Source organism: Camelus dromedarius, chromosome 5 (assembly GCF_036321535.1).
Source record: "Camelus dromedarius isolate mCamDro1 chromosome 5, mCamDro1.pat, whole genome shotgun sequence".
In the NCBI taxonomy this organism is placed as follows: domain Eukaryota; kingdom Metazoa; phylum Chordata; class Mammalia; order Artiodactyla; family Camelidae; genus Camelus; species Camelus dromedarius.
In genome coordinates this window covers 4,752,087-4,765,220 of record NC_087440.1, presented here as the reverse complement: position 1 = coordinate 4,765,220, position 13,134 = coordinate 4,752,087, and the positions used below count along the sequence as shown (strand labels likewise).

General features: G+C 37.7%; 1 protein-coding gene across 1 annotated transcript in view; it reads right to left on the bottom strand.

Annotated features, from left to right (window-relative positions):
* LOC116151596 (dual specificity tyrosine-phosphorylation-regulated kinase 1A) overlaps positions 1-13,134 on the bottom strand; it is a 59,869-nt gene that overhangs the window by 24,038 nt on the left and 22,697 nt on the right. Inside the window, 4 exon segments of the mRNA XM_064485511.1 lie at positions 362-509; positions 3,876-4,064; positions 6,041-6,160; positions 12,096-12,289. Coding sequence (XP_064341581.1) covers positions 362-509; positions 3,876-4,064; positions 6,041-6,160; positions 12,096-12,289 — 651 coding nt within the window.

Here is a 13,134-nt window from a genome sequence, read left to right as displayed (position 1 = left end):
CATAGTACCTCACTTCTAATTTCTGAGCTGTATTAGAAACGATTAAAGTTAACAAAGAAATCTCTGGAGTTTAATGTATCATTAAAGCAAACCAATGGCACTCATAAGTTGCAAAAAAGAGAGAGAGAGACTATTCTTATTTGTTTTTAGACTATGTACCACCTGGAATGCCATTCCTAAAGATTTAAAATACTACCGCCAGATCAAGTAACATATAGATCTGTATGCCCTCCAACAGAAATAACTGATTTTTATTCAATCACTTTAAGATAAAATCAACATATTATCATATAAAAATAACCATTAACTCAAATCTTTGGTCTGGGTCAGGGCGCACTGCTTTGTCTGTCTGTCTGTTTACCTATGTAGTATCTCATTTCAGTGTCATGTTTGCTCATGAGCTCAAGAAGTCGCACTTCTATCTGGGCTTGATCCAGAAAAGCCTTCTTGTTCTTTATTATTTTAATGGCAGCCCATCCTTGCTCCACACCATCATATGCCTTTACAACCTAAAAGCGAAAAAAGATAAATAATATCTATTTCATTAACAACAATTTACAATTCACCTTAATTATACATTTATCTAATTCCCATTTTGATGACCTTCCTAAATATGAGATTCTGTCCATTTCCATTCAACAGCATCCATTCACTACTTTATTGTCACTTTAAGTCAATCTTTTCAATTGGATTTCTTTTGCATCCTTATAGTATTTCTAAACATCCACAAGGTAGATAAGTTTCTTAACAAAATTAGAATAACTATTTTCCTCTTTCAAAAATAAATTATGAGTGTTGACAAGTGCTTTGGTTTTCCACCTTTCTTACTAAATAACATTATAAAACTGTATGTCTGACTATTCTTTTAATGAGAGAAAAACCTGGTTTAAATTCCAAGTATCCATGTGAGATATTTAAAAGTTTGTAAGTCACCTGAAAAATGTAGATAACTTTCTAAATTTAAATTAGATTTTCATTGGCATATAAGAGAATTAGTTTAGACTAAAAAATTTTTTTGAAATAAGCAGGAAATAAGTTAAAATACCATAATTAGAGGATTTTGAGTTTTAAAATGAGAATTAATGCTAAGGAAACTGAAGTGTTCATGAACAAATGACTGCACACCTCTCATTTTAAACTTTACTCATTTAAACAAGTTTCACACTGTTGACAAAGAAATTTACATTAAATACTAGGAAACAAACACAAAGAAAACTTTATCTATACAAAGTAGAAATAACTACTATACCTGATTAAATATTCTTACTTTTGTAATATTATATACAGTCTGAATAGATAATAGCTTTAGACACATTTTCTAGCATATTCAGAAAGTCTGGAGATGCAAGCAGAACTCCAAGTGATTCCAATGTTTTCGGTGAGCATCACTGGATTAAAGGAAGAAAATGGATGCACGGTCCAAGATCCCTATCAGTCAAGGTTATTGTCAATGACAGATCATAAATGGTTTAGTTGAAATCAAACTTGAAATAAAAAAATGCAGTATCTCTGGTTTCACCCAATTCTAAAATAAACTACTGCCTACTGCCTTTTAAATCAGAGGTGACCCGTGTAAACATCTGACCATGACCAAGTGGTTTTGATATTCCTCTCTTTCACTGACCATACTGACTACATCAAGAGTGGCAGTTTAGTGCCCAGATCCTAATGGTCTCCAGGACAAAGGCCACTAACAGGACCCCAACTATTTACTGACTACGCAAATAGTTAACTGGCTCAGTGGTAAAACAATGATTTTTGACCTTGAATTATACATTCAATAGGCAGTTTTCAAGGATGCCAATGTCCAGAATTCAGTCAGAGAGATTCTGAGTTCATTAGTCTGGAGCTTAGGCATCAGTCCTCCCTCCCCAACCCCCATCCCCAAAGCTCACTGGAAATTTTCAATGTGCAATCAGGACTGATAACCACTGGCCTAAGAAATGAAGGAGCTGCTTATTTGACAAGGACCTGGCAGAGAATTTAGAGAAAGCCTGACAAAGTCAGTAAGGAAGAATTTATTTGGCGAGTGACAGGCCCTGACCCTGAACACACTTCAGCCTAGGAGAAAGGCGTCAATCAGTCTCATCTGGGGAAATGAATCCTGATGTCAAACAGGCCTGTATTTTCACAAGTATATGATGCTAGCGTGCTCTTAGAAATCAGAGGATGAGAAGAGGTAAAGGGGAGGGGGAGGATCACTGCGAGCTTGAAGGTTAAGTGCCAGGGAAAACTAAGTTAAAGAGCAAACCGCGTGGCCCCGACTTGCACAGTGGGCATCACAGAAGGCAGACGCCGCCCTGCTGGGGGCAACTGCCAGAGCGTCGGTGTGATTTTGAGGGTGGAGACAGAAATCACTCCACCCAGCGCATTCACAGCCTTACTTATGTAAGTGGTAGGCCTCAGAAACACGTTTCCTTAAGAGGCTCTGACAGAGAAGTAGAAGCTGCTTCTGACAAGAAGTAATATTTTGATACAGAAGGGCTCCCATAACACTGAGAAACCCCTGACTCAGAAGAAAGAGGTTAGAATTAAGGGAAAAGGCCCTGAATTATGTATAATTACAAAAATTCCTTGACATCATGGAAAGGGGCAGGCATACTGTACACGTGACACCAGGGCCTGGCAGAGCCACCCCAGAGCTGCAGAGCTCTGCTAACAACCTTGTTCATACCTCCTTCAGGTTTCATCACTTAGATGTGTCCTGGTCTCAGCCTGTGGCTGCTAGTGGCTTACAGTATTCTTTCTGTCCTAAACACGATCAGATTCACACAGGAAAACGTTTCCTCACAGGGTGATAGAGGCATATTTTGTTTCTCACAGGGCAGGAACAGGTAAGTAAGAACATGTAGGTGCCACAGTTTAAGAAAAAACAAACACAACCCCCCAAATTGTCAAAAAGTCAGAAGTATTTGGACTGAAAATTAATAACTGCTTCACTGCAGAAAAGTTGCAAGGCAATGGAGAATGGGACGAACAGGAAACCATACCTCAAATAAAACAGCTCTGCGACCCAATGAGACAGGGGATTTAGGAGTGGGAACAGCTGGGGAAGCCACAGCCCTAGAAAAGCTTCGCGAAGTGCAAGGAGGAAGGACTGACAGCTTAGTCTGGGCTCGGCTGATGCAAGACACTGATGCAGTTAGGGTTTTGTCCTCTGTATTTGGCAGGATGTGCAAGTGAGGAGAGGAGAGTTGTAGGTAGAGACAAGAGGCCAGGAAGGAAGTGAAAAAACCAGGTCCCCTGGAGTTCCTTCCTCACTTTCCTAAGCAGCCATGCTGCCTAAGTTGTCCTGCCCATCAGAACTCCACCAGTCATAGCCTTAGCCATGCTGGTGCTGTGGGGCCTGAGAAGGACATCCTGAAGACTGCCCACTCAGAGGCTGGTAGTTAGAAGAGGAGCCGAGAGACAAAGTCAAGGCACAGCCCCTGGCGTCCAAGCCTCTGAAAAAGTGAGAGGGCACCTGCTGGGCCAGCTGAAGATGGTAAGTGTTTTTCTCTTTGAAGAGGAGTATCAGACAGGAACGCAATTATCTCTAACATACATAATGAAGAACCACCCACAGACCCCAAAGCCCCTGTGAAAGAGGCAACACTATCTATCAGTCACTTAGTGAAGTAGCTACCTGGTAGCCTCAGAAAATAAGTTTTAAAAAACCCAAAAAACAAAAAAAAACCCACAAAAAAACTGCTCATGGAGTTTTTAGAGCTGATGCAGTATTAGTACCTTCACAGAACAATGATAATCCGAATACTTACATGTCCGTTGCTGAGATCTATTTACAAACATTAAAAGTGTACTATTAAGAAAAACATGTAACAACATGATTCACTAATATGTTCTAACTATAAAATTCAGCATTTCCATTAAATTACCTGTCCAAAGGAACCTTTGCCTATCAAGGAGTCAATTTTGCAATGATCCATCGACTTCTCTCTGTTTTTTACAATATAATCATGGTTATCATCATCATAACCATCATTATAAACCTTCTGCTCCTTCTTACGACTGGAATCGTCTCCCTGGCCTTGTTGGTGTCTTCGCTTCTTTTTTGCTTATTAAACCTGAAATGAGAATACGCAGTGTTAAGTGTGTCATTAAAATCACTGGGGGGGGGGGCGTGCGCACACCATTTATCAAGAGTATATATGAGACAAACCTGCTATCAGTAGAAAACAGATGAATTTTTATTCTTTAACACACACACACACACACACACACACAAATGAAATGAAGAATTTTCCTTAGTTGCTATTTGAATTACAGAATAACACTAATATATAACCAGGGAAATTTTCTGCAGTAAAATTCCCTTTAGAATTATACAGTTTATACATTTTATAAATAGATGTTAAGTGACTGGAGCAACGCCTCCCATTCAAGAAGAGTAACAGGACCTGATCTACATTTATTTTTTTAAACCAAGATATAATTTATATACAGTGAAATGGCATAGATCTCAAGAGTGTATCATATGAGGGATTTTGGAAAACTGCACATGTTGATGCAATCAACAAATGCCAAACAAAATAACATTTTCATCCTCCTTATATTCAAGTTCCTTCATGCCCCCTTCTAGTCCATCCCAATTTTATATTTGATCCTAAGGCAAAAGTGTTTTAAAATGAAAGTTTAAATGTATATGAACTGATGTTTTACTAATATAAAAGGGGCCTCTGAGACATGCCCAGTTTTTAAGCCTATAACAACACATTAATGAGAAACAGATATGCTCCCTACCTATCCCACACACACTAAAGGCCATGAATCTTGTGGTTGATCACAAAATGAGTTATTTTCCTTATATCTGTTTTGCTTATAAGTTTCTAAGACTAGTAAAAAATAATAGGTGGACTAGGCAATAGTCCAAGTGATTGGTAACTAACTGAGGAAGTTATAAATTACACTGCAAGGGGCAACATCACAAAAATTCTAGTTTACAAGGTAGCAAAACAGTTAAAAACAAGCTTCAACAGAGTTACTGTTAACAGTTTAACAATTTATCAGATATTAACAAACTGACATTAATAAAGTGTTAACTATTTTATCAGATATTTTCAGATAACCAAAAGCTGGTTTGCACATCTTTTATAACACATTAATTATGTACAAAATCCAATTTAGAAGTGTTCCTCATTGAATTCATTCCAATTTTATCTTGCCACAATGCCACAGTAACATAAATACTGGCATTAAATGGCATCAAACTATTATAAAATTTATACACACATAAGAACGTCTTTTTAGATAAGTGGCTCTAACACTGGTAGAAGATAAGCCTTCAGTGTGAAAAGATGTAAGCCCCCCCCAGAAAAGGAAAGAAAGCACAGGCACTCTTCTCCAGAAAAGCTCATTTAATAATTAATTACAGAGCTAGAGTTGCGGTTAGAAGCAAGTAACAATCATGCCAGAGGTCTAAGACAACACCAGAAAAATAATTTTTGGAGGCAAAGAGTCAAGTTGGAAGATGAGTAATTCAAAGTGCATTTTTTTTTAATCATACTTACTTCCACCAAAAAGGCTTTTGGATATCTTACAATGAAAAGATACAGATAAAAACACATATCAATTTAAAAAGAAAATTATATAGATAAACTAGGCCAGATGCCTGTTACCTGGGTACTGAATACATCTCAGAGCTTCCTGACATCCACGGCAATAGGAGAAACAGGTAAATGAAAATTCAAGCAAAATTCTAACATATTCAGACTTTTCCAGTGTCATTATTCCCTCTCTTCCCCTTTGTTTTGAAGAGGAGTTATTACAGAAGTGATAACTCAGCCTATATTAAACATTTTGAAAAAGAAGGAAAGTTATCCACAATTATCTTAATTTTCTGTAGTCCATGTTAATATGTCTTCTTTCTGTTACATAATTATACTATCTATAAGTCATTAACTTACCAGTCTTCATAATAGTCATCAATATGACAAATCATTGGGAGTAAAAAATTTTAGTATGTTTAAATACATCACAAAATAACTTCTTTCCCCTACTCTATTGCAGGGTAGATGGTGTTATAACAAATCAATAGTCTTACCTCACTAATATGCTTATATGTTTTGATCAAGTCAACAGAAAGTTTTCTCAGGGGAGCAGTAGCTGGATCACGGAAGGTTTGGGGCATCCGCCTCTGTAACATGACAATATCAGGCATCACCTTAAATAGACAGAAAAGACTAGCACTTTAACTATACTGTACTGGCATGAATTCCCTCTTTTGTAACCTGTGTATATGAATTATTAAAAAAAGACATCTACATTAGAAGTTTCAGTTATCTCTTTTAACTGGAATCCAATGAAGACAACCACCAGAAAAATAAATGAAATGAAAAGATAATGTGCCCAGCTGCCCAAGGCTTCAGTTCTGTTCCCCAAATTAAACAACAGCATTATAGACATACCCCTGGTTCAGGAGACATGCATGATATGCTGCCCAAGAGGGCTTCTCCACCATACAATTAGCCGAGGAAGAACTTCTGAATTATTCCTAAGCCTGACCTGGTTCACAGCAGGCAAAGACTAACTCATCTTCCAGCCTCCTAAGACAAGATTTTAGGACCCAGCTTGCACCATGAAGCAAGCTGGTCACAGGGCAGAGATGGAGTTTGGTGCTGCAGAAGTGCAGCTCCCAACACCCCCAGAGCCTGCCCTCCAACAAGCATCTGCCTATAATATAAGCAAGGCTGAAATCTGCACTCACTCTTTAGCATAACAGTAAAGCATGCCCTCCACCTGACGCATCTGGGCTTGCCCTCCACTTTCCCTTCGCCCCCGCCCTGCTGAGTTATCACCACCTGACATGCTAGTATACATTTGCTCATTTACTGGTTTTGGTTTGTTCTCCTTCCAGTACAAATAAAACTCTGTGTGGCACATGGATTTTGTTCAATGTTGTATTACCTTTGCCTACAACGGTGCCTGGCACACAGTAGGTTCTTCAATAAATATCTGTTGAATAAACAAATGAATCCACAATACCAGTATCTCTACTTCTGATTATTACTAAGAGCTAACCACAAATAAGTTCCAGAGGACACCTTAAAGCTAATGAAACTTTCTTTTAAAAAACCCATTTCAGCCGTACTCCCAGTGCAATGCTAAACCATGTCTTTCGCCAACCAGTAAGCAGTCAGAGTACAACTGTGAGCTTCCTGCTAGACGGGGGCTGGAGCAGGAACACGAATGTCCTCCATACACAAGCACACCCAGGGACGCTGCAACTAGCACGCCAATGATGCTGGATTGTTGTTCCCACCAGACTCTGCCACGTGGCAAGCCTCAGTAAAGGGGTTCCCAGTGGGGCTTCTTGCAGCCAAGAGATCCTGATCCTCAAAACCAATTAATTACATCAAGGTACCTACAGTCCCTACCACTAGCCACTCTTGGATTTCTGTCTAGCTCTCTTACAGACATTTATACCAGCAAAATCTACTGAGCCAGGAGCCCCTGATGCAGCCCCTTTCAAAGGACACTCTGGTCAATTCAAGGGGCAGAGAGAAAGCAAACACATCACACTAAGGCCTCACAGAAATGTCTGGAGTCTTGGGAAAATTAACCAAGTTAACTCACACTAACAAAAAAGAAGAGAGGAGGGTAGAGATAACAATGGACGCAACAGAAAAGAATCACCATCCCAGCAGCATGAGAAGATGGAGTGACCACAGCAGTGATCAAACCAATTTTAACATTAGTCTCCTTTGCATCTATACTCAAATTCTAAACATTGTTACCCAGATAGTAAATTCACTGAATTATTGTATTCAGTTAATAATTATCTTTCCCCAAGATCTCTCCTTCTCAAAGTTCCAAATAGGTTTTAAGGGGACAAACAGTGATTATAACTATTTGTCTGAAAATATATTAAGACTTACTAAGATAATCTGAATTAATTTTTTAAATAAATATTGTTTTATTTTTTTTAAATATAAACAGGTACAACTAGGTTCACAGAATATTTGGCTCTCATACCAGTCCTTGGAGACTGAAGGAACAGACAATATCAGTATAAGCAAGTCAATTATTTTCATGCAAATGAAGCTGTAAGCATTTAAGGTAATGAAACAGGTTTCTCATAATCTATTTCCTTTCCTATTTTTTAAGCACTGGCATTGTTTTCAAGCAGGTAATGTTCTCGGCAAGACCCTTCTTGGATTACTGGAGTGCAGCCTCACTGTGAGGTTTCACAAAATCTCAACCAGTGAAATACTTCATTACCACTGTAGTAAGCGTTGACAGAAGGTATAACTATCATTAGAAACAAATGAATTACTTAAGTAGTTAATAAAATAATAACTGTAGCAGCAAGTGTTTGCTATACACTGTATTTTGGGCATGCATACGTTTACATCTTTCATGTAATCTTCTCAACAATCTCATGAAAATAAGTAATGTTCCTGTCACCATTTTACAAATGAGAAACCTGTGTTCCTGAGGTAATGTTACTTGACCAAGGTCCTAGAGCCAGTAAAATAATACAGATGAGAAGAGAACTAAGGCAGTCTCACACCCAACCCCACGCTCTGAATCACAGCACTGGGCCAGGGGCTCCCTATTAATTTTAGGAGTCTATTCTAGCTTCTTGGCAGAATCATTTTTAGGCTATTTGTTGGGCAAAATAATTGAGCCATGCATAATATGTACCAATAAAATAAACATATGCATTTATTAAAATCAGTTATGTTTAAAACTATAAATGTGTTTAAGTTTTCAACTTGCCCGCTTACAACTCCACTGGTATTTCAAACACTGGAAAAAAGAACCAATGGCTACATCTTTCCAGGAGTAACTATGCTCAATTAAAACACCAAAATCACACAATCAAAAAGATTTTTTAATGTACTGCACAGACCTGAAATTGGCTATGAATGTAATTCTGACTACCACATTTTTATGCACACAGTGTGTAAGTGTGCACTGTGCACTTGTCATGTCACGACACTGCTAACCTTTTCACAACTGGCCAAACTGCCTACAAGGCCAAGTCAATTAGCTAATTCTAAATATCTTACTTTTCTTACAGACTTTTGGCAACAGAAGTTACTATTTCAGGAACATATGTATATATAAACCAGATGCATTCCATCCACAAAAAATTGGCCTTTGGATCAGACTGTACTTCAGTGCTTCCAACAGTGCCTTGTACAGAGTAGATGCTCAAAACACATGGGAAGAACAAATTAATTCCTACAAACTAAACAACACTTTCTTCACTAACTTTCATTGTGATTTCATGTTAGGTAATCAAATTTTCTGTTTTTCACTACTGTAATGCCATAATCACAAATCCAGAATTAGAAAATAATTTTTCCAAATACACTGTTACAAATTTATACTCAAACTCAAACCAGCCCTAAGCATCTGATGCTTTGTCCACTTCCAACTTCCATAGTCACAAAGTCAGGAGATGTAATGTAACAAGCTCCCTTCTTCCCTTCCCCAGCTGGGTGAAAAAACCCAGTGGTTCAGAGGACCCAGGAGCTCACCAAGCTGCTGCAGGTCGCGAGCTCCCCTCCACACTGCTGCTCAACGTCCTCCCTGCAAAAGGGATGGCTGCTGAGATAATTCTCCTGCCGCCTCAGCTATCTGGCTCTGAGAGCCCAAAACAGCCACACCCCCAAGGCTCTAAATCTCCTGCCCTTTCAATGTGAAGACACAGATCACAAAGACCAAAAAAAAAAAAAAAAAAAAAAAAGGCAGTAGTTCTCACCTCCTGCTTAGATCAGTTACAAGAGCTAAAACAATCTTTTTTTCTTGAAAGATTCCATAGTGTAAGTGCCAGGACTTCATTAAAAAAATTGTTTCCTAGTTTAATAATACCTATTCCATCCATTTTATTTACATTTACTTCATATTTTTATATATAGTAAAGAGTAAGAAACACTATATCCTGCCATTCTTGCTATCTTGAGGCCTATTAATAAAGCTGAACAGCATACATAACACACATGCAGAACACAGTTTAAGAACCATGAAAGGTGCCGTAAAAACTGTAATAGCCCAGACTCAGCATTTCAAACAGTAACCATACTTTTCTACACTTTTACTACATTTATCTTTTGAACAAAACTGTGTTTAAATTTATGTGAAACACACTCATATTAGAAAGATTAATTACCAGAAATGAAATGTTCAAGTAAGCTCATTTCAATTTACTTGTACAATAAACCTTATTGAAGACACTGATAGGATGATTAACAAGAAACAGTGGAAATCAAATAGTGAAAATACCAAAGTTTAGAGCTAGAAAGCACTTGGGTGGGGGGGATGTCGAGTCTAGTCCAACCTTACATTCAAGGAACAGAGAGAAGGGTCCATGTGGCCTGACTCAAGTCACACAACTAGATCATGAATCAAGATCTGGAACCCACGTCTGGTAGACCAGGCCACATCAGCACACAGTTTTAGTGTTTTACACTTCAATAAGAAGAAAGCTTTTAATCTGACTGCCTTTGGTTCAGAAACTTCTGGAGTTTGGCAAAAATATCTGGCTGAATATTATTACTTAAAGACTTTTTTTTAACACAATATGAATCTAAAAATATTTTACAGCTTAAAATGGATACTAAATTAACTTATCTCTTATTTGAAAATAATCCACAAATAAGATGTCAGTTGTATATAAAAATAGGTACTTTGCTAGCTAACTAGATGATCTACTACAATAATACAACCATAAAAATAACTTTAAAGGACTGGGTTTTTCCTAGTCCTTTGCACATGCCGGGGGTTAGAGCAGAAAGAGCACTGCATCTAAAAAGAAAGAAGCCTGGGCTGGACCCCAGAGTCTACTGCCTACATACTTGGAGAGATCACAAATGGGAGCTCAGTCCCTTCAGCTGCAAAACAGATTAAAAACAGGCAGCCTGCCTGATAGGTTGCTTCTGAACAAGCAGGAAAATGAATCCAAACATACTTGCTTCTTACAAGTACAATGCAGACAGATCATTATGCTATTACTACTGTGTGGAAGTCCAGAGAATTTTCTTCTGGTACACACACACTTTCCAATTTTGACCAACTACTCTAATTCTCAAACATACAATTCCTCAATTTACTGCATAAAAGAATTCTTAAGTCCTGCCATAATTTATCTTACTATTTTATTGTGAATGTTACTTACACGCTGTAATACATTTTATAACTGTAGAATCAGGTCCACTATTAACAATATTTTATTTTAATACATACAAGGGTGTCCTCAAATAATGGCGTTACTTAACTGTAGCCAACAGCTTATTAAAACCACATAGTAAGTTAGGAAAAACTAATTTCCCTCAAATAATCCAGTAAAAGAAACACTCTGAAATTTTCCAAGTTTTTGATCATATTAAAAGACCTAAATAAACAGTGGAAAACCAAATTCCTAAGTACATGGAAAAACAGCCACTTTCAGTGCTCATCACACACTCAACCTCAGGGGGAAAGAAACTTTACCACAACTATAGCTAGTAAAAAAAAAAATTCTTCCCAAACCAAAAATCAACATAGTAGATGCAGTTAATTCAGGAAGATAGTAAAAATACATTCACACATGCATATATGTATGTATGTCAAGAGGGTTCAGCATTTATTCACTGTATACTATTCTTATGAAAAATTACTGAATCTCGAGTCTGAATATTAGAATGAGCAGCGTAACTAATTTACATTAATTTTAAGGAGTTCCACGTTTATTTGTAGGTATGTGTATAAAGTACTTTATAACAACATAAAATCAGCTCCGTAAGTTTGCTATAATGGAATCTGACTTGTTTCCCTGTAACTTGTATTTTTCTACTTAACGTTCTTTCCCTAAAAATCAGTTTTCAGTTTCTTTAACTAATATTCTCTAGAAATAACTTCCCCCCTTATTGCAAAATGAGAGAATGTGCTTATGTTTACATGTGTTTTTTAATTAAAGTGAAAAACACAGGGGAAAGAGAGAAAAACCAACAAAAATTTTAATGCAAACTTCTTAACATCGTATTTTGTTCATCTGAAGTCCCATGTGACATGTAAAACTGAAAACCATTAAGGTATTTGCCTGTTTTCTATTACACCATTTTAGGGAATAAATGACCATCCCAACAAATCATTTCTGATACATCGTAAACTTACCTGGTTAGAGGTTGCTGAATCTGGTCAGAGTAAGATAAGGCAGAAACCTGTTGGTCACTTATGTCTGGCTGGCGACGGTCACTGTACTGATGTGAATGGGGCATCTGTGCAGCCATCTGAAGGCCAGCAGCATGGAATGAAAATGACAGTGCAAGCCGAACAGATGAAGGTTTGCATGCTGAAGTCTCTCCTACAAGACGACAGTAAGTGAGGCTTAAAGGGTGCATTCATATCCTAATGTTTGTACCTTCTGACCTATTTGATAGTTCCTTAAATTAAGAACTTTAGGATGTTCAATTATATTAAAAACATTTAATGCTACCAACAAGGATATGATACTCAACACAACTGTTGTACATTAAATGGTATAGAATCCAGTAGTGCTTAAAATGAGTATCTATAAATCTGTTTTAAGAGAAAATCTTAAAACACATCTTTTTGTAAAGCATGGAAACAACCTTTAATACTCATTTTCACATATGAGGTTTTCATCAGTTCAGAACTGTAAATTGCAAAAGTAATCTCTGAATGCCTGCACCAGGCCTGTCCAGTGGGGCAGCTCTTTAGAAATCAGTTCAGAGGAGCACTGCTGAGGCTCTGCTTTGCACCTGCCAGGTGTACAGCAATCAGTCCCCCCGGCATCCTCCAAAGCAGGTGAGAAAATCGTCCTAACGGTACTCGCCACTGATACAGGTCATTAAAGGCTGAGCACACAATACATGGAAACAAATTCACAGGCTGCTGTATTCCTCTGGACGCTTCTTACACAGTCCCAAGAGAACCTAGACCAGGCAAGCCTGCCACAAAATGAACAATCAATAACTATTTCTCAGGTAGGCTGAGACCATGGTCCTGATTTTTCATGGTAGACATGGAAAATTAACATTTTGGTCCATAAAAGTACTTGCTAGCTAACTAACAAAAGTTACTTTTTCCTTAAGAAAAGAGAAAGACTTTTCTTCTTACAGTCAACAAAACTTTCAATCACAAACTAAAGCCAGAAGGCAAAGCATAAAACCCTGGTCAACCAACACT